This window comes from Arvicanthis niloticus, chromosome 10, assembly GCF_011762505.2.
Source record: "Arvicanthis niloticus isolate mArvNil1 chromosome 10, mArvNil1.pat.X, whole genome shotgun sequence".
Classification (NCBI taxonomy): Eukaryota; Metazoa; Chordata; class Mammalia; order Rodentia; family Muridae; genus Arvicanthis; species Arvicanthis niloticus.
This window is the reverse complement of record NC_047667.1, coordinates 24,054,524-24,076,922: the sequence shown is the minus strand read 5'-3', so window position 1 is coordinate 24,076,922 and position 22,399 is coordinate 24,054,524. Positions and strand designations below refer to the sequence as shown.

The 22,399-nt window shown below is 42.3% G+C and overlaps 1 protein-coding gene across 10 annotated transcripts in view; it reads left to right on the top strand.

Moving 5' to 3' along the window:
* Nucleotides 1-22,399, top strand: part of Ppp1r12b (protein phosphatase 1 regulatory subunit 12B) — a 203,273-nt gene that overhangs the window by 308 nt on the left and 180,566 nt on the right. For all 10 annotated transcript variants that reach the window (XR_013112823.1, XR_013112824.1, XR_013112822.1 and 7 more), the window contains exon 1: nucleotides 1-150. This exon is cut by the window's left edge. Coding sequence is in view for 7 of the 10 variants with exons in the window: in XM_076941236.1 (XP_076797351.1) it covers nucleotides 1-150 (150 nt within the window). In the remaining 3 variants the exon portion in view is untranslated. The remainder of the gene's footprint in view (nucleotides 151-22,399) is intronic.

Genomic DNA, 22,399 nt, shown 5'->3' with positions numbered 1-22,399 from the left:
AGACGCGGGAGCCCCAGGGTCCGCTTCGAGGACGGTGCGGTCTTTCTAGCTGCCTGCTCCAGCGGGGACACGGACGAGGTGAAAAAGCTTCTGGCAAGAGGTGCCGACATCAACACGGTCAACGTGGACGGCTTGACAGCCCTGCACCAGGTAGGACTTCTCTTTCGGTTGTGTGGGGTCTTTGACCTGCAAGCCTGTGACCCTGTGAGCTGCCTCACCGAGAATATTATTAGTGTCCTCGGAGAGCCCTCTTGCAAAGACCATGCCACTTCAGTCAACTCACATTCTTGGCCACCTTCTTCCACTCATAACCAGGGTTAGGGTCTTTACTTGAAGGACTGGTGTCACCTGGGTGACTGGTCAGTGTTTGTATTTCCCTCCACCTACTTGGGTTGTCATGGTGACTGAAGATTTGGTCCTTGGTGTTATCTCTATAGATTAGTCATCTTTACTTCTGTCCTGTGCCTGTACATCATGTCACTCACACTTAGGGTCATTAGCCTGATACCGTTTTCAGAAAACTCAACTTTCTGTTTGTGTGGCTCAGTTATCAAAACGTCTTAGGTCAATTAAAGAAAAACCCCAGTAGTGGATGAAGACAGGCAGTTTTTTTTTTTTTTTTTTTTTTTTTTTTTTTTTAAAATGACACTTGTTTTGCTGATGTGTGATTTGTGCCTTCCCCAGGCCACCCTTAGAACACCCTTGACCTCATTGTTATGGGTGTCTTATTTTCTCTGCAGCAGCGCTACTTCAGTCAGGGACAGAATTATTTCTATCTGGTACTTATGGAATAGACTTATTATTTCGGAGTCCCTCTGTAGAAATGGTAATCTTCCAAAAAAGAAATGACTATATATATGAGTTACAGGTAATCTGAGAGTTCTGTGCTTAATAATAACGCCTTGATTTCTCTCACTTATGCAACAATATTCTCTGTATACTGACTGTCATAACTCCACCCTCTCTCCCCATTTGAACTTCATCAGTTATTTTGGTGAGCTGAGACCTGGGCACCCACTTTTCCTTCCTTCCTTCCTTCCTTCCTTCCTTCCTTCCTTCCTTCCTTCCTTTCTTCCTCCTCCCCCCCTTCCTCTTCCTCCTCTTCTTTTCTAAAAACAACAACACAGACCTGTAGGTAGTTCAGGTTCAGGTTGACCTAGAACTCTCATGTAGCTGATCCTTCTGTGTATGTCCCCAGTGCTGGGACTGTCCAGTCGTGGCAGTGCTGAGAATCAAGCCTAGGACTGTGTGTGTGCCAGGCAAGAACTCTACCAACAGAGCTACATCCACAACTCTTTCTTAGTTTTCCTTTGCCGTATGTGCAAAGTGAATGCGTTCACAGAAGATTCAACTTTTTGCCGGGTGGTGATGGACCATGCCTTTAATCTCAGAACATAGGAGGCAGAGGCTGTCAGATCTCTGAGATTGAGGCCAGCCTGGTCTATAGAGTGAGCTCCAGGATGGACAGGGGTACACAGAGAAACCTTGTCTCAAAAAACCAACCAACCAACCAACTAAACAAACAAACAAAAAACCCAAGACCACCCCCCAAAACAAAAACACTTTTAAATACTAATTGAAGTTTGTGCTAAGTCCTTTCCTTAGATATATTTAGTTAATAGCTTAAGGTTGTTCTTATTGCTCTCTTCCTATGGAAGAGACTCCTCCTCTCAGCCCGTTTTATTCAGAATCCCACCTGAAGCTTTATATATAGCAACCAGTATTTATATAGTACTTTGCTGTTTAAGAATGATTTCATTGTGTCTTCCCTCATGTAATCTTGTGTTCTTCTGCAGTGGGTATAGCTGGTAATAATGTGACTCCCGTATCCAGAGGGGGAAGATGAAACTTCAAAAACTTTGTGTGTGTGAGAACCTAGGAAGGGGGAGAGTTAACTGTGGTATTGATTTTTCAGATTTCAATCACAAACTCTCATAGCCCACTAAGTAAGGAACTGGGTATAGAATGTGGTAAAAACTAAGAGAACTACAGTCAACTTTAAGTAGGTTTTAAATTAAATTTTTGAACTCTTGGAAGGGCGACTTCTCCATACATGTGAAGGGCAGAGCTCAGCTGGATCTTCAGCCATTCTTCACCTTAATACTAATATTATTTTTTAGTATAATATGGTATAACTCAGTAACTGTGCTTCTTTTATTATTTTTATTTTGATTAGTGTCTGATTGTGTACATATGTGTGTGAATGCAGGTGTATGTGTGTGTGAGTTCAGGTGTGTGTATGTGCCATCATATATGTGTGGAGTTGAAAAGGACAACTTAGAGGAGCCAGTTTTCTCCCCTTCCATCCTGGATTCTGGGTTCTGGAGATGGAACTAACTCAGTTGGCAGGGAGGCTTGTTCAGCAAGCATGTTTACCAACTGCCCCTGTTTCTTTTACAAGTGACGGTGCCAGCTAAGTGTAGACCTTCCATATCTTTTACTGTTACTCTGGGAAGTCACTCATGGTAGGTCCTCCCCTTGCAGTTCTGCCTCTCTCTACCTTTGTCTCTGCCTTACTGCCTCTCCTTCCTTCACTAACAGTGTTGATCCCGAAGGGCACTGTCTCTCAGCTGACCCACTCTTTATGTTCAGTAGTCCATTGAAGTAGGAGAGGAAGGGATGCTAGCTGTGGGATCATTCTTTTTATCTACAATGTAATAGAAAAGTGTCTCCAGATTTAATAAGTTTCCTTGGTCATTTGTCTCTTCATAACAGTAGACAATAACTAATGGCATTCAGATTGAATATGTATACTCAGTACTGGACAATTTCAGTTAAAGATTGCTCTGCTCAAAGATTTGATGTCAAGTCAAACAACTTTCTGTTTTTTGTGGTTTTTTTTTTTTGTTTTGTTTTGTTTTCTTTTTCCTTTCAGAAAGGGTCTTGCACTGTAATTTAGGCTAGCCTGAAACGGACCGTATAGCCCAGGCTGGCTTTGAGCTACCTGACGTAGAGGATGGGAACCGAGCTTAGGTCCTCTGGAAGAGCCCAAGTGCCTTTAACCACTGAGCCATCTCACTGGTCCTAAATTTTATATTCTAAAATTAGCATATGAGGTATTAGGTATCACAATGGCTTTTTTGACATAAGAAATAAATTTATGATGGCATTTAGGACAAAATGTGTTTGAGTTGATTGTCCACCCACTCTCGTGCTCTCTCCTTCTGTCCTCCTCCTCTCCACTGCCTCCTCCCCTTGAGTCCCTCTTCTGCTTTCATGTCACAGGTACCCTTTTGATCACGCCCCCTTCCTTGGCATCTCTTTTCACCCTCTCTTAGTCTCCTTTCTAGAGTTTTTGAGCCGTCATCCTTGTTTATATACATATATACATGAGAGAGAACACATGGTGGTTGTCTTCTTGAGTTTGGGTCCCTTTGCTTAATATATTCATATTTACTTAATTTGTTCATCTGTTGGGCATCTATTGGGCATCTAGGCTGGTTCTATTTCCTTGCTAATGTGAGTGGACAGCAGTCAACATGGCTATACACGTATCTCTATAGTAGTAGACTGGATGTATTTTGATGAGTAAATTAAGATTTGGTAGCTGCATTAAATGTCCTAAGGCCTCAGTGAAGACAGTGCTAATCTAATGGTACAGTCCTTGGAAGCCCTTGTTTCTGCTTAGGAGCCTCCATTTTATTTATATATACTCATAAGAAATGTATGTGATAATAATCCAACTTCTTTATTCATTAGGGGTAAATACCTCCTGTCTTGGGATCCTCACGAGTCTGGACTTGTGTGGTCTAGCTTTGGACAGAGGTTTGTGGTTGCACACATTGCAGATTTGGACCCTCAGAGTAATCTCAGATTCAAATTCAGCTTGTGTAGCCTATGACAGATTTCACTATCTTGACCACACCACCTCAAACTTGGAATCTTCCTGCCTCTTGCTCCTGAGTGCTGGCATTCCAAGCATGAGCTGCCACGCCTGGCTACCTCTGTCATTCTAGACCTGCTTCAGGTGACCATGTAACTTTAGAGAAGTTACAATTACATATTTCTTTGGAAGAGATGTGAAGAATGGTGCGGATGAGAAGAGGAAGATAGAGAGTCAGTGGGAGACAGAGGAAGGCTAGGATGCACATACATTCAGGTCAATATAAAAGAATATACTTTATGAAAGAAAAAGCCTAGTCTTTTAGTCTCCTCCCATTCATTTCATTCATTAAGTTTATAACTTAATTTCTCTCAGTTTCTTCCATCTGTGAAGTGACTTACCTACGCCTTATTCCAAGTATTGACTGAACTGCTTATGTCGGATGCATGGCAGCATGGGATTTGGAAAATCCTGTTGGCTCTTTCGGGACTGTTTGTAGAACTGTCGTCATCCCTCATCATTTCAGTAGCACACCCTGTCATGCTGTTTAATATGATGCACCAGGCTATGTTGGGCACCTGGCTCCTTGCCCTGTGAGCATTAGTCCCAAGTTTCCATGCTCTGTACACTCCGCAGCCAGACTGAACTGGATTTTTCCCCCTGTTTTGAAGTGCACATGGAATTGACTCTCATTTGTATTTGTACTCAGGCCAGATATCTATTTGTTCTTCTTTTTATTCATATTCTCTTCCTCTCTGTCCCACCCATCCTCTTCTCTCCCTTTCTTCCTCTCCCTCCCCTCCATCGTCTCTGTCTCTGTCTGTGTACAATTACTTAGAAGCCAGAGGACAACTTCTGGGAGTTGGTTCTTTCTCTACCATGTGGGTTCCACAGAGTGAACTTAGTGATGGCATCAGGTTTGGTAGCAAATGCTTTTTACCAGTTGAGTTATCTTTTGTTTGTTCTTTTTTTTTTTTTTTGTTTGTTTGTTTGTTTTGTTTTGTTTTGTTCTTTTTTTGAGACAGAATTTCTCTATATAATTACCCTGGCTGTCTTGGAACTTGCTTTGTAGACCAGGCTGGGCTTGAACTCACAGAGACCTGCCTGCCTCTACCTCCAGAGAGCTGAGGTTAAAGACTTACGTCACGACGCCTAGCTGTTGAGCTATCTTATCAGCCATTTTGAAATATTTTAAAACATGTGTACGTGTGTTTTAGGACATTTAGGTTATTTCCAGCTTGCTGTAGACCTTTGCAGAGGTTCCCTATGTGATAGCTTGAGGCTGACCTCGAGCTTGCTGTTTTCCTACCTCAGCCTTTTGAGTTCTAGGACTATAAGTATGTTCCACCTTACCTGGTGGACAGATTTTCGTTTGTAACATTTGCTCTTTGATTGAGAATTCCGTGAGTTCTGACACATGTGTAACTTCCACCGTGATGAAGATGAAGATCACTGTCATTACTGTCACAATTTCATCCTTCCTCCCTAGAGAAATCCTACAGCACGATTCTTAAGATACATACTAACAGGTTCAAGTTTTGCTTGAAACATTGGTCTAATAAATTTCTTTCTTTTTTTTTTTTTTTCTCAAGACAGGGCTTCTCTATAAACCAGGCCAGCCTTTCACTCAGCTCTGCCTGCCTCTGCCTCCCAAGTTCTGGGATTAAAGGTGTGTGCTATTACTGCCCAGCTGATTCTAATAAACTTATTTTAAAAATCTAAGACTAGAGAAACTTAAACACTACTGAACATTTTTAAGGAGGAGACTTTCCTGAGGCACCCACACTCACCCCTCTATGTCCTATGAGAAATTCTCTCTCAAAAGAGAGAATTTTTGATATTTGGGTAAGTTATTGGAATTATGATTGATTTTACTTAATTGTCTATTTCTTAGAGATACTTGCAATTTGAGAATTGAAGTACTTGCAAATGGGATGATGTCTATAATTGGCTCTAAAATACCTCTGTCAGGATGGGGTTGAGGCACTCACAAAAGAAACAAGATTAGTCATTAATTAATTATTTGAGAATTCATCGGATCATTCTATTTTTGTTTCTTTAAGCATCCTGTTTAAAAAAAAAAAAAAAAAAAAAAACCCTTAAACAAATATGAGCAGGCAAGATGGCCCAATATGTACTGGTGCTTGCTGCCAAGGAAGCAGCAAGCACCCACATGGGTAAGGAGGCAGTTGCCTCCCACAAGTTGTTCTCTGAGCTGCACTGACACACCGTGGCACTTAACGGTGCACATACCGAAATATGAAAAATTTAATTTGTAAGGATTGAAATAAAGGAGCTAACTTAGATATAGGGTATGAACTGTTGCAAGGCTTGATGTGTTGCTGAGAGTTAGTTCAGGATATATGTAAATATGTAAATCTGCAGTGACACGACAGTGGGGCAGAGTTCACTGCTGTTCTTCTATACCTGTTTTCTTCATGGCTCTCCTTGCCAGCGGCCTGTGCATGCTTTGCAAGTGCTCTGCCACCAGCCTGTGTTCAGTCTGTTGTGTTGTCTTTCCTGAAGTTTATTTTATTCTGAAGTATTCCAGTTCAACTATATGATTCTTGGGGCTTAGCCGTTGAGAGTACTGGCCCTTACAAAGGCTCTAGATTCAGTTCCCAGCACCCACATGGTGGTTCACAACCATCTCTAACTCCAGTACCAAGGGGTCCAGCAGCCTCTTCTTGCCACTGTGGACACCAGGCTTGCATGTGGTGGACAGACATTGTGCAAACAAAATATGCATATAAAAATAAATAAATCGTTGGGCAGTGGTGGCGCACGCCTTTAATCCCAGCACTTGGGAGGCAGAGGCAGGTGGATTTCTGAGTTCGAGGCCAGCCCGGTCTACAGAGTGAGTTCCAGGACAGCCAGGCTTATGCAGAGAAACCCTGTCTAGAAAAAACAAACAAACAAACAAAAATAAATAAATAAATAAATAAACCTTAGAAAAAAGATTTCTTGGCCTCACAACCTGGTCCACTATGAAAGAAACCTAAAAGTCTTAACCTGGAAAACAGATAAGCAGGGTACTTTGGTTATGTGAACGGCTTCTTGCACAGGCACTGCGTCACGGAGAAGATGGGAGGCACCCATGCCAAGTGTGGGCAAACGGTGGGCTTGTCTCAGAAAATGGAGTGTTTATATGGAGATGAGGTTGGCTGCCTTCTTCTGCTCTTCCAGGTTAAGGAAGAAGATGCTTTTCTAACTGACTGAAGTTTACAATGAGATGTTTGGTTTGTAAGCTATGCCCTGTTTATGTGCAACCATTTCTGTGAGGCAGTTTAGGTTGTTTCTTGTTCGTTCATTTCTTCTCTCTCTCTCTCTCTCTCTCTCTTTAAATTTTAACTCAGAAACTTTTAAGATTTTTGTTTTTTAAAAGTTAGTGCCATAAGTATGGGATAGGATTTTAATATGTTCAAACAGATTGTGTTTGGGTCCTGTGGACAAAGCTTTAGTTTCATGAGTTCCTTCATAGTGATTTCCCCCCACATTGAGCCTGCTACCCCTTGACAGTCAATAATATGAAAGATGAGGGCAGAAGAAGACCTAGTTCATTGTCAGTCACTCAGGTACTGGGCAGTGATTGGGAAGAGAGGCCAAGCTGCAGCTGTTGAGGGTCAGCTTACCAGCTCCAGAGCTCCGGCAGCCTCACCAATGTCAGTAGCTGGGGAATGTGATGCTTAGTGGGTGCTGAGACAGACCACAAGTGAGAGCACAGCACAGCACAGCACAGCAGCTTCCAGACAAGAATGGACACTGTCCTTCAGCACTGTGCTGTGCCCATTTCATGACAGGATCACCAAGGCTCAGGACTTCTGTTTTCGAGACTGGCTTTTTTATATTTTCTTTTTCTATATTTCTATTTTCTATATTGGCTGGCCTGGAACTCCTGGAGTCAGATCTCCACCTCAGCTTCCTGAGTAACCTGGACTGTAGGCACACATCCCTGAACCTGGCTGAAGGCCTTTTAAATAGAGGAAACGGATACGCAGTGAATTTCATCTTTCTGTTCAGTATATAATTTTTTTTGGTAATATTTTCCTGTTCTGTCTATAAGGTACTCTTGTATTTGAATAATTAAAAGTCTGATTTTCTTTTCCTTTTCTTTTTGAGACAGGGTCTTACTATGTAGAGATCTTAGTGCTTCTGCCTTCTGGGATGCTAGGATTAAAGATGTGTACCATCATACACAGCCAGTCTCTTTCTTCTCTGAAACAAGGTTTAGTTGTATGGCCAAGGCTGGCCTTGAACTCTTGGTCTGCCTGCTCAAACCTGTATTGGAATTCTGGCTCACCACCTCTGAATGACCTTTGATTCCTCCTACCCACTATGAAAATTGAATATAGGTCTTGTGCCTGTGAGAACATTCTACCACCATGCTACATCCATAGCCCTTTTTTTACTTTTAAAATTTTGAGACAGGATCTTGTTAAGTTGCCCAGGCTGGCCTAAAAGTCACTCTGTAGCCTATACAGGGCTAGAACTTTCAAACTTCCCATTTTCCTCTCTTGGCCTCCCATGTACCTGGGATTACAGGCCTGCACCACCAAGCCAGGCCTAAATGATGATTAATTAAATTCTTCCACATAATTTAAAAAATGATGTATTTGGGTGTTTTTCTTCAGAATGTATATGTCTGCATACCATAGGTATGTCTGGAACCTGTGGAGGCTAGATGAGGGTGAGAGAGCTCAAGGAGTCACAGATGGCTGCGACCCACCATGTGAGTGGTCTGGGAATTGAACTCAGGTCTTCAGGAAGAGCGGTCAGTGCTCTTGACTGCTGAACCATCTCTTCAGCCCAGAAATGCTTTTTATAAAACAAATGTCAGGGCTAGTGATATGGTTCAGCAGGTTAAGGTGCGACTCGCCTTTGGATGGGAAGAATGACCTTTCACCAGTTGCTCTCTGACGCCACATATGTGCTGTTGTATGTACCTTCCCACACGAATACAAATATTGTAATTTAAAAAATTAAAACAGAACAAAGTAAAATTCAGATTTCTACTTGCTATGTTTTTCCCTTTTTTCTTTTTTTCAGTCAAGACAGTATCTTGCTATGTAGCCTGGAACTTGTGCCCCAGCCTAACAAGTGTTAGAGTTATAGGTATATACCACTATAACTATTTGCTCCTCCTTTTATGTCATGGTGTACATAGAAAATAACTTATTAGTGGCATTGCTGGTTGAGCTTCAGGCTTTATGGATGTTACATGAGCACTCTTTCACTGAGCTATCTCTCCAGGCCTCCCAAGGCCTCCCCAGGCCTCCTTTTTCTTTTCTTTTAAGACAGGGTCTCACTAAGTTGCTCAGGTTAGCCTAGAACTCACTCGTATCCCAGGCAGATCTTGAACCGCAGTCCTTTGTCTAAGCCTCCTAAGTAGTTGGGATTATAGGTTTATGTCATCAGGACTAACTCAGAAAATGACATTGGTAATTCTCCTCTGATACATTGGGGATTTAGAAGTTGTAAAACACTATTATGTTTTCTATCTTATTAAATAATTTATTCAATATTTATACATGTATACATATATATTGGCCCATGTACTTACTCCAGTTTTTCCCAGCCTTTGCACTTTTCCTTCCCAATTTCACATTCTCTCTCTCTTTTAGATTAATACTCACGGAGTCCATTTGATGCTGCTTGTGTATGCTTGGGTGCGTGACTGTCTAATGGAGCATAGCCCAGGGCCCATTACCCTGAAGGAAATTGACTCCCTCAGTGGCTATCAACTGCCAGTGGCATGTCAGCTATTGGTGGGACTTCTTGAGCATCCCCTCCCCATCTTGTGCAAATATGTGCATGTAATCCCAACCATGTGAGTTCATGTGTGCAACTGTTCTATCATGTCTGGCAAAGCCCTCCTCACAACATTCACTGTTCTCTGTGTTCTTAGTCATTCTGATCCCTCTTCTGTAATGAGCTCTGGTTCTTGTTGGGGAGGGAGTGTGACACAGATGTCCTGTTTAGAGCTGAGCACACCACAGTCACTTGTTCTCTGCACACTGACCATTTGTGAACCTCTGTTTTATTTGCTGTCTACTGCAAAAGGAAGCTTCACTGATGATGGCTGAGAAATGCACAGTTTATTGGTGTAAAGAAGACTTTACAGAGATGTTGTGGTCCACACTAGCCCCACGTTGGGCGCCAAAATAATGTTGGGGCCCAAGCTCGAGTCCCTTTTTGGGCGCCAAAATAATGTTGGGGTCCACACTAGTCCCTGTTCAGGCGCCAAAATAATGTTGGGGCCCGGGCTGACCCACGTTTGGGCGGCCACTGTATCCCGGCCCAAGCTGCTGCTCTGGTCTGAGGGTCGAGGTTCAGCAAGAGCGATGGTGAGGGCAGACTCAAAGAATGGAGACCAGACAGGGTGTGATTCAATCCCGTTTATTCTTCAGTCTCTCTTCCTCTAAGTGTCTCCTGTCTGATTCTCCCTCTATAGTCTGAATCTCTACTGTCTGCCTCTGCCTTTTTTATGTCTTACTTCTAAGCCACGCCTCTAAGTTACACCTTTAATCATGCTCTTAGGTCTTGTCTCTAACTCTGATCTCTATACTTCTAAGTCATACTCTTAAGTCACACACCTTTAATCTCAGGCACCTTTAATCTCAAGGTATCTAAACCAAGATTATCGGAGTGTGCTCAGCTGTTGTAGGCTTTTGTAATCCAAGTCTCATGTCAGGGTATATGGCTTAAGATGGCTGCAAAGCTGATAGCCGCTTTCTGCTAAAAGTCAGCCCCCAACACAGAGAAGTTTATTATTACATCCATTTAGCAGAATAATAATAGTACTGGGTTCTTCTCTAGGGCCATGACCTAGCCAGACATGGGATTTTGGCCCAGCTAACAGTACCAGGCATAGGGTCCATCATCTTATGGAGCAGGCTTTAAATCCAATTCCTTCCTGACAACCAATCAAGAATAAATCTTATGAGACTTAAATGGAACATAAAGACATTAGCAGCACTGGGGCTGGGGCTTTGCTAGCTCAATGGTGGAGCATTAGCCTAGCGCACACAGGCTACGGGTTTGCTTCCCAGTCTCCACCTCATCCCATACACACAGACAATAACAATAAAACACATAGCAGTATATAGCAGTATTAATTCCATCATATTTATTTAATTGTGTTTTTTTTTTTTTCTTTTTGGGCAAAGTCCTCTTGCACAGCCCAAGCTGGTCTCAGACATGAAATCTTCCTGCCTGTGTCACCCGAGTGCTAGATTACAATTACAGTGGTTGGTTATTCCCGAACATTTCTGCCCTGTAGTATCAGTGGGCAAGTGACATATCTTGTCTTCAGTGTATCTCAAAGGGTTTCCAGTTGACCAATACTGATTAGCATCCATCGTCCCCCCTTTACCCCCAAACACCACTTACCATGCATAGAAATTTCTAGCACTATGAAGCTAGCCAGTAGGAATGAAGCTTCCAGACTGTACAGACCTACTTAAGACTCCGCCTACTTGAGTCCAGTAACCTTGGCTGGTCTAGAACTCACATGCAAACCAGGCTGGCCTTTAACTAAAAGCATGTGCCATTATGCCTGACAGAGATTTATTTATCTTATGTGTATGAGTATTTGCCTGCACATATGTCTGTGTACCAGGTGCTTGTGTGGTTTCTTCATCGAGGATGTTGGATCCCCTGGAACTAGAGTTCTTGATGGATGTAAGCCATCATGTGGGTGCTGGAAACTGACCAAGAGTGTTAAGTGCTCTTAGCTGCCGAGTCATCACTGTCACAGAATAAGCCTGAAACCGGGTTTTCTGACTCCCAGGAAGGAGCTGGGAAGGAGATCTGGATGTGTGGCCACCAACACTTCTTTTGATGTAAGCTCACTTCCCCAGGTCAGAAACCCTGGCACCTGGTGGTCTGTTAGCATCTGGCGGTCTGTTAGCTGGAGACTCAGTGTCTTCCAGTAGGTGTCTGTGGGTGTGGGCTGCTGCAGGGGTTGTGGCTGAGCACCGCTGATTCTGACACATTCTCATCCTTACACTTAGTAACTGTGTCAGGGATGACAAAGGTCATGATGCTTATGAAAATGCACAGATCTTAGAGTTAGCAAAAGTAAGAAAAAATTTAAGCAAATTAAATAGAAAAACAATGTAATTACATAGGTGGCTGTAGTGGTTAATTTTGTTTGTTTTATTTTGTTTTGAGACAAGGTCTTTCACCTTATGTGAAACAAATTCTAAGTGACTGGGACTGACAGGGATTGGTAGCAGCTGTACTACACTCCAGTCTGCAGTTTTTATTTACTTAATGTGTTTGAGTGCTTTATCTTCATGTACACCTTCGTGCTGGTAGAGGGCATCAGATCCCATTACAGATGGTAGTGAGCCACCATGTGGTTGCTGGGAATTGAACTCAGAACCTCTGGAAGAGCAGTCAGTGCTCTTAACCGCTGAGCCATCTCTCCTGTCCTAAAATACAGTTTTTATTGGTGACTTAACAGGTGGTCTTTGAATTCTATGCTCATCAAAAGGAATTTTGGCCATAGTTAAGCCTATTTACAGTAACAGAAGTTGCAGGAATAAACATTTTTGCAAGTAGACGGTTTGCAGGGAGCAATAAAGGCCTAGGAAGTTGGTCATTTCGTTTGAGTACAAAGAGCTGGGTGTGGGGGCGCACGGCACTTGGGAGGCAGAGGCAGGTGGGTCTCTGAGTTGGAGGCCAGCCTAGTCTACAGGGTGAATTCCAGGACAGCCAGGGCTACACAGAGAAAAACTTTTAAAAAATAAAAAGAGACAAAATACATATTTGTATCATTTCCTCATGCCTTTCCCTTTGCTTCCTGTTCATGGTTATAGGCTCCTTTGCTTGGCTGTCTGCTTTCTGTTATGATGACCAACACATCTGAAACCATGAGCCAAAGTAAATATGTCCTTTCTTAAGTTTGGTTAGGTATTTGGTTTCAGGTATGCAAAGTCCAGTAGAGAAAATGAGTCCCAGAGGAGTTTTCCTTATGACTACATGAGCATATGGTTTATGAGAGAATTAGGAAAATTTTGGAGATGCAGGCTAGAGAAGCCCAGTGCTGTAAGCAGAGCTTCATTGGAGATGCCCACCCCCCTTTTAAAGATTCTCTCTCTCTCTCTCTCTCTCTCTCTCTCTCTCTCTCTCTCTCTCTCTCTCTCTCTCTCTCTCTCTGAGACAGGGTTTCTCTGTGTAGCCTTGGCTGTCCTGGAACTCACTCTGTAGACCAGGCTGGCCTCGAACTCAGAAATCCACCTGCCTCTGCCTCCCAAGTGCTGGGATTAAAGGTGTGCGCCACCACTGCCTGGCTAAAGATTTATTTTTATTTCCGTGTGTGAGTGTCTCAGATGCCAAGAGAGGGTGTTAGATCTCGGGAAGCTGGAGTTACAAGTGGTTGTGAACTGCCAATATCAGTGCTAGGAACCAAATTCAGGTCCTTGTATGGCATGAGGTGCTTTTATCTACTAAACATGTCTGGAGCTTGCTGGGAGCCTCTTTTTGGTCGTGTAGGGCAGAATGGTGATGGGAACGTAGAAAGTAGTGATGGTGTGAAGTTTCAGGTATGGATGAGGACGGTTTGGGAATTGAGCTGGAGACCATTTGTTTACGCTGTGTAAGGGCTGCTGAGAGATGAACCTAAAAGTGATGCTCTAATGCTAGTTAGCGCACCATTTAGACTGCCGTGGTATTGTATTGTTGCTGCTTTATCTAGCTCTATAGTGAGAAGTGTGAGCAGAGAGCAGAACAAAAGGTTTGGAAAAACTTGTAGATTACCTAGAACAGAGGTTATTAGCTTGGGGCTGAGGAAAGTGGGCACCCAGGAGATTGGGGTCATTAAAAAGAGTTAAGTGCTTTGCACCAGAACCGTAGGAAAGATATCTTACAGGTATTTCAGGACTTGGCTGGATTCCTCCTCCTATAGCAGAGTCAAGGCTATAAGGGGGTGTAACTCACTTGGAACACTTTGCTTTAGGAAAAGAGCTCTTGGCCTCCCTGCTTGCTCAGAGCCATCAGAGAAGTGCTTGTTTGTTAGTTAAGCCACCCAGGTCGCTGCAGCTGTGCCCCAAGGGCTGTGGCTACTTCTTTGAAGCAGGCCTTGGCCTTGTGTACACGTTGCTGATTTTGCAGGTATTCAGAATGCGGTGGTTATAGGACTGTGGGAACTTTATCCAGATTTCAAAGAAAAATGTAGGAAGCCAGGTACTGTGTGGCAAGGTCTGAGTGGCTTGTAGTTATGCTAGAAATGAGAATAATTTTGATGTGGAACAAAGGAACACACAAATAAAGTGAAAATAGCTCAGCAAGGCAATTGATTCTTTTTTAAAAAGGGTATATCAAGACCCACACCCAGATAAAGCACACCAGGAACAGCGTGGCTGTGTCTTTTATCTCCGATGAGGTGGTGATGCTTCGAGTTGATGGGAGCTCATGACCTAATGAGCTGATTAGTACAAATGTTCTGAGAAGGGGAGTGTTCAGGAAATAATGAGTCTTTGGTGGCTAACTACCTTTGATTAAAAGGTGAAGAAAAAGAAAGCCTTTCTCCCAGGTAGGTAGTCCCCAGGAGAGCAATGTGTGCAGTTGTGAGGGTGTTATCAAAGACACAGAGAAGCTCCTAGGATGTTAGAGGTGGATCATCTGCAGAAGAAAACTGTGTATAGCAACAGAGATAAAGCCCAGGAGTGAGGCCATGTGGACTGCAAACCTCCAGGCATAGGCGTGGAGCTGCCCACGCTCATTGGACTCTCATCAAGATACCATGTTTCTGCCTCCGTCTCTCAGGATTACTTTATTGAGATTTTTGTTTTGAGACCGGATCTCTTGTACCCAGGCTGACCTTGAACTTGATATGCAGCTGGGAATGACCTAGAACTGCTGATCTCATTCCTGCCTTTTTCTCCCAAGTGTTGGGGTTACAGGCTTACACTGCCATGGCTGGCTTTTCATTCTAACTTTAATTTATTCTTTTTCAATGATGAATGACATCATGTACTTTACAGTATATTCATCGCTGAGAGGGAGTATGAGTGTGCATATATGTGCTGTTGTCATGGCTTATTCAGGTCTTTGTGAACTAAATAAGTCCTTTAATGATTGTTTGGCATTGTTTGTATATATATTTGCACATGTATATACATGCATGTGGAGGCCAGAAGACAACCTCAAATGCTGTTCCTCAGGTGCCATTGCTTCTCCTCCTCTTTCTCCTCTCCTCCTCCTTCTTTTTCTTCTTTCTCCTCTTCTTCCTCCTGCTTCTTCTTTTTTGAGTTGTAATTTCTTTCTGGCCTGGTGCTTAGAAGTAACTAGGCTGGCTGGCAATCAAGCCCCAAGGTTCCACCCATCTCCCCCACCTTTCCAGCACTGGGATTTTAAGTGTCCAGCTGTGTGTGTGTACATGTTGGCTGGCCAGCAAGCACCATACCTGCATTTTAAAATGTGAATTCTGGAGATTGAACTCAGAGGTTTTCATGCTTGCAAGGCTAGCTCTTTACTGACTGAACTGTCTCCCCAGCCTGATTTGCAGACATTTTTAATATTTTCTGGGTATGAGTCCTTGGTCAGATACGTATTACAAATATTTTCCCCCAGTATGTACCTTTTTTTTCATGTTCTTATAATTCTTATTATTTTAAAAGACACTATTTTGAAATGATTTTAGACTAAAAAACATTTTAAAGACAGGTTAGAAAGTTCTTGCACATCTACCTCAGCTGGCCCTCGCTACTGTTTGCATAACTATATTCTCTAAACAAGAAATCTGTTATTTTTATTGATGTTCTGAATAAAAGTTCCCTTATTATGGTTTCTAGTCAGTTCCAATTATATTAGCACAGCTGATTCTGATAATTAGCTGCCTGCTGGCCCATGTTTGTAAACTCCAGCTCTTGAGGATGAAAGAGAACGGTCACAAGTTGAGGTTGGCCTGAACTATGCTGCCTACCAGTTTATCAAACCCTGGGCTTTGTTTGCTTTTGTTCTGTGGCAGGGTCTCAGTGTGCAGCCCTGGCTGGCCTCAAACTCACCACGTAGACCAGGATGGTCTCAAACTAGAGTCGATCTTTCCATCTTAGACTTCTGTGTGCCACAGGGGTTCCAGGCATGAGGCACCACCATGCTTGGTTAAGTCCTGGATTTTCCAGTAAGATATTAACATTGATTGGTTGTGATGTCTAAAAAAAACTTTTCTCTAAAATTTTAAATTTTGATGATGATCATGAATTTACATACTTTTCACACCTATGTTTTGTATATGTATATCTATGAGTATATACTCATGAGTATACATGTGTGTGCACATATGTACACATGTGTACAGAGGCCAAAAGAGGGTATTGGCTTCTGTTGTATGTGACTATTACTGAGCTGAACAGCTGTCATCTTGGTGGATTCAGCTATGGGAGTCTTGCAAAAGATCATCCCAGCTGGGCTTGTTGACTGTTTACTTCTTCTCACAGAAGAGCAGAGAGAGTTACCAGACCCTCACCAGAGCATACAGTTGGTTCTTACCACCTGTTGTATGCAACTGTGCCCCTAGAGTTTCCATTTATGTGGCTATGGGAGAGCCATCATCCTTACTGGGTAAAACCTTTCCGGTGTTGTCTTTTCAGGAAGACATACCCACACTGCTCACCAGTGCTCTGTAAGCAAGCCTAATAAACTCCTTGGTTCTCCTGAGTGAACCATGGTGGAATTGTACCTCAGTCTGTCATTGGGACTTTGGTAGAAGGGCAGACCTTGTTTATGTCTCTCTTAAGAAAGGGATCTTAGGAACACCTCCCTTAGAGCTCAAGTTAAAGGCATTTGTGGGACACCTGGTTTTGCTCTTATCTATTGAGCTATCAGTCACTTCAAACCATGCCTATGCTTTTGGAGTCATCTATTTAAGAAATAATCCAAATGCTGAAAACTTAGCTCAGCGAGAGCACTGGCTGCTGTTGCAGGGGCCCTGGATAAGATTTCTAGTACCCACATGGCGGCTCATAACCATCTGTAACTCAGTTCCACGGGTTCCCACACTCCAGGCACACATGTGGCACACATACACACACACAGACAAAACACCCAAATATGTTAAATAATAAAATAAATATAAGAAATAATCTAAGGTCTTGAAGATTTACAGTTGTGTTCCCCATCCCCCTAAAGTTGCATAGTTTAGATCTTAGTCTTTGAGTTGATTTATATATGGTATGAGGTAGGGGACCAACTGTAATTTTTTTTATGTGACCATACATCTTTCCCCATACCATTTGTTGAAAGCTCCTAGTTTTTGTTTTCATTTTTTTTTTTTTTTTTTTTGAAACTGGGTCTCTCACATTGTAGTTCAGATTAACCTCTGAATTGTTTTGAGATTGAGTTTCATTGAATTACAATGTGTCCCAGACTGGTTGAGTTTTTCTCAATCTTCCTACCTCAGTCTCCAAGTTATGGGTTATGGGTGTTGACATCTATGCTAGTTAAAGAAAAATTATTTGCATTTATTTGTTTTGAGATTAGGTCTGATATTGTAGCCCAGATTGATCTGGAATTCTCTATGAGAATAATTAGTTTGGAAACTGCATTTATATTTTTATAATTTTTTTTTTGCCTCAAATTATTTGATTTTTTTTCATAGTAATTGGGTTTTTAACTTGGTTGTGTCTTTTATTTTTATTTTTGAGACAGGGTCTCACCATGTAATTTTGGTTGGCCTGGAACTTTCTTTGTAGGTCATGCTGTCCTTGAACTCACAGAGATCCACTTGCCTTTGCTTCCCCAAGTGAGTGCTGGTGTGAAATGTGTGTGTGTACTTTGTGGCCACTCTTAGCAATTGATTCTTGTTTCAGATTCTATAGGCTAAACTTTGGTTAGCTGGAACACACTGGAAATTACAGGTGCGATAGCATGTTCTATGCTTTTTAAAGACCAAGAGAACATAGGCGAGCATAAGCTAGGTAAAATAAGTTGATAATAATATTGAAGAATTCCCATCTTTGGCTTTCTTTGGGAGTGTTGTCAGTGTAAGGAATGCAGCTGTGAGCAATGACAGCCTCTGATGTTGAAAGTTCTTGTGGACTTAAGCCAGCTTGCTGTGTCAGGTAGTTCAGCTTTGGAATCAGGTGCGTGCAAACTGAAAATACAAATTGAATGGTTTGCTAGGAATGTGGGAATGGTAACGAGGATAGGACAAGCTGCAGTACAGCTTAGGGTTTGGTGCATAAATGAAGTTCTTAAGAGATAACAGAATCCTTGGACAATTAAGGCAATTAACTGTTATCACTTTTTTTAATATAAAGTTATGCTTGAAGTTGTTAATTTATAATAAAAAAATTCAGAGAGGATCATTAAGGTTATAATAGGATAATGGACAAAACCAGAGCCCATTGTGTATCAATCTGACACAGGCATTTGACTCACATTTGAATGCAGAGACATTGTTGGTCAAGGAGAGCAAAGGGTTTCTTAAGTGTACAGTGCTGTATCTTAGGTGTCAATGCATTAAAAAAGTGAATATTTTCTTCTTGTAGGAATTATAACAAGACAAAATTACATGGAAAAAGAGAGCAGATGGCAAATTAATGTAACTGTTCTCCAGAGCTAGAATTTATTTTCAGTTGGAAAATCCCAGTTCCTGGCAGATTGGTCATCATAAAAAGTGTTTATTGAGTAAACATACTGAACGTTTTTGGAGCATTGAAGTAATATGTAAAGGGTAGTGTTTTTGAAGGATTTGTTTGCTGGGATTGTTCTGGGTGCATTGATTAGAGGAAGAGAGACAAAATGCATAGCTGGAAGGCTGGGGTGGGGCTCAGTGCACTGTGGAGTAGGCATTAAGAACTAGATCCAATTCCTAGCTCAGAATCAAGTAGAATGACTGCATTCTATGGTCAGGGATAAGAAGACAGTCTTTTCCTCATGTAGCTCTCATACTACACTCGAATGTGAGCACAATAGGAAGACAAGCAAGGGGACTTGTATATCGGAAGGAAAAAAGCTTACTTTTAAGCGTTTATACCCTGAGGTAAAATTACGAGATAACCAAGCTGTTAATAAACATGAACAATTAGAGCACAGATCAAATACTTGGTTTTGAAGTCAGAATCAGCCAACTCCAGGGAGGTGGCTAAATGTCTCCTGGTTCCAGTATCAAAAAGTGGAGGCGTGAAGATACCCAGTTCAAGGCAAGGAGGAAATAAGAATCAGCTGGATCCTCAGTCTATTAGTCATCACAAGTTATCATTTTATTAGCGCTCTCAATATAATCGAGTTTTTAAAAAGCTTATTTTTCTTTGTGCCTGTGTCTTCACTAGGGTTTTTATTGCTGTCATATAAGTCATAGGGCTATGGTGAACAAAACAACTCGGGGAGGAAAGTTTTTTTTTTTTTTTTTTTTAATCTTACAGCTTGTAGTTCACTATCCAGGGAAGTCAGGGCAGGAACTGATACAGAGATCATGGAAGAATATTGCTTACTGGCTTGCTCCTAGCATGCTTGCATGCTTTCCCATAGCACCCAGGATGGGCAGCCCATTTTGGGCCAGCACTGCCCACAGTGAGCTCCTATATCAACACAGCTGTGTGAGTGTATACCACGAATGTGTGGATATCCAAGGAGGCCAGAAGAGTGTATCAGATTACCAGGATCTCTGGAGGTAAAGGTGATTGTGAGCCACTGGACATGGGTACTAGGAATTGAACTCAGGTCCTCTAGAGGAGCAACCAGTGTTTCTAATTCCCAGTTTATCCCCCCAGCACCTTCATTGAGTTTGTAAAGTTTATTGTATTTCCCTGCCTATTGCCAATCTTACTGTTCTAAGCTTGAGTAGTGCTAGATTAAAAACTTAAAGTATTCCTTGTTTATTTATTTAAAGATTTATCTATTTATTATGTAGTGTCTCCTACTCCTCTCCCATGGCCACTTCCCCCAGACTCTGTCTGCAGCCTCACTTCCATCCTTTCTTCATTTGTAGCCGTACTCACTCCATGACCTCATCTGTCTCTTGTGTACTAATGACGGCCAGATCCTCTGCCCTTGACCTTTCTAGGCTTGACACTTCGCCTGCCCCAGAAGGATTTCTAGCTGCACACTAGACATATCGATCCAGATGTCCTGTTGGGTTTATCTTGGCCCCTGTATTTCCAGAACAAAATCATTCTTATCACAATCGAGTTACTCGTCTATCTGCATTCTCTTAAAAAAAATATATCATTAGCCACTCTGATTTGAGGCATTTAACAATTCCAGAGTTGATTCCTGAATGACTGCACAGAAATTATCTGGGTGGATGGGGCCACATGCTGACAATAAACCCTTGAGTCTTACCCTCTGAGTGCTTGATTCTGAAGGTCTGGGCAGCACTAGGAATTGTCTATTTTTCTATAGGGACTGCCAATGAAAACTGAAATTTGTTTCCTGTTATAGTTTAGATCTAAAATATTCTCCCAAAGCCTCATGTGGTGAAGGCATGTTTCTCAATACAGCAATACCCAGTGTGTGTGTGTGTGTGTGTGTGTGTGTGTGTGTTAGTATGGTACATGCTGCCTTGGGCACATGTGAAATTAGACAGTAGCTCATGGGAGTTGGTTCTTTTCCTTCACCATGTGGATCCTGGGGATGGGACTCAGGTTGTCAGGGTTAGAGGCAACTTTCTGAGCCATAGCACCAACCCAGAATTTTTATTAACGTATAGGTGCCAGGGTTCTAGCTCTGGAAGCTTAAATCTAGCAGATCCAGAGGAGAGCTGGGGTTTTAGCATTTTTGTCCCTCTAGGTTATTTTGGCTCTGCTTGTTGAAACCAGTGTCATGCAGAGTCAAAGACTACTGACTCCTTCATGGCACCAGAACTCTTCTGAGCCTCCAACTAATTCCTCTCCTCTCATTCAGCCATGTCTGTACACCCCCCAGTTGCTCCTTGCAGTTTCTTGGGCACTGGTTGTGCTGCCTTCTTCGCCTGGACCATTCCTCTATGCTCTGAACTTAGTAACTCTGCCTAATCCCGTGAGGCTCGGGTTTCACTTTTTCTGTGGCGTCTCCTGCCAGGCCTGCCTTCTTGTAGCATATTGTTCTTGCTGCTAGTTCAGCAAGTACACATGATACTGTCTTACAGAGTTCCATACTTGACTTTCCCCATGCTAGTCTGAGTCTTTGATGGCAGCAGTTCTTTCTCACTCAGTTTTTCCCCTCAGTGTACCATGTGGATGTGTGAATCAGTCCAGGGAGGTTTTGTAAGGTGAAAATCTTCAGCACTAAAAAGAGCAGAAAATAGAAGACTGACCTTTGGTGAATTTATGTATTTAAAATAAGAAAACAAAACAAATCAAGAAGTGATGAGAAGCTGGTGGTGGAGGGAACTGAGGAGTTAGTTTGTATATCCTGAAAGATAAGGAAAAAGAGTTTGTTCAATTGTCTAACTTGTTATTTATCTTCTTTATAAGTGTGTTTACTGAGCAATGATTACCTACCAGGTACTATTTTAGATAAGGAGGAATGTCATGTTTTACAAAACTTGAATGTGCATTCATGTCTAAAGTAGACATGCAGAACGTATACATAACTGATTGCACAAAGGAATTGGCTCTGGGTTTAAATTTAAGGCTTCTTTGGACTGCCTTATTCATTACCTACGTTTCTCAGTGAGAAGGAGACCAATACATAGCTAACTGTATTTCCTGAGTAGCTGGCTACCCCATCATATACATAAAGTCTGATTAGCTCTAGATTAGGGTTCTGGGATGGAAACTGAACTGCTCAGTGTTTTGGGGCCTAAGTTGCGGCAAGGACTCCCCAGCAGCCAAGGACCTCTTTCTCTCCTGTTCTTGCTGGGGTGGGTAGTCCGGAACTTCTTACTGCTTGGAGGCCATGAGGACCATTTGGTCCATTGCCCTGTCACTGTAGCCAGATTTTGTTGTCATACGGAATGAGCTTGACAAAGTAGTCGTTGAGGGCAATGTCAACCCTAGTATCAAAAGTAGAAGAGTGGGTGTTGCTATTAAAGTTTCAGGACACAATGTGGTTCTTAGTATAGTTCAGAATGCCCTTTAGGGGACCCTCCAATGCCTGTTTTCTGCCCTTTGATGTCATAATTGGCCATTTTCTTAAGTGGCATGTGAGATCCATGATGCACACTGAGGAGAAATATGGAGGGTCATTATGAGCTTTCAGTTCATCTCTAGGATGAGTTTTCCCTCAGTCTTGGCTGTTACAGTGGATGCAGAGATGATGTTTTGGGTAGCTCCATGGTTATCATTCCACCCCCAGGGGCCTTCTACCATCTTCTAGGTGGCAGTGATGGCATGGACTGTTGTCATGTATCCTTTGGTAATATTGAAATTGTTATGGATGACCATGGCTCTGGGGTCTAAGCAGTTGGTACATGAGACATTGCTGACAACCTGGAGTGAGTTTTGTGCTTCATGTCCATTACAAAAATGGGAATATCAGCAGAAGGGGCAGAAATGAAGACCCTTTTGCCTCCACCCTTCACATGGTCCCTGGCCTTCACGATACTAGGTAAAATGGCAGTTGTTAGGTGTTCTATTGCACGGATGATGCGCCATGAACAAAAGGAACCTGGAGAAGAAAGGCTTATTTATTTTATTGTTTTTTCCC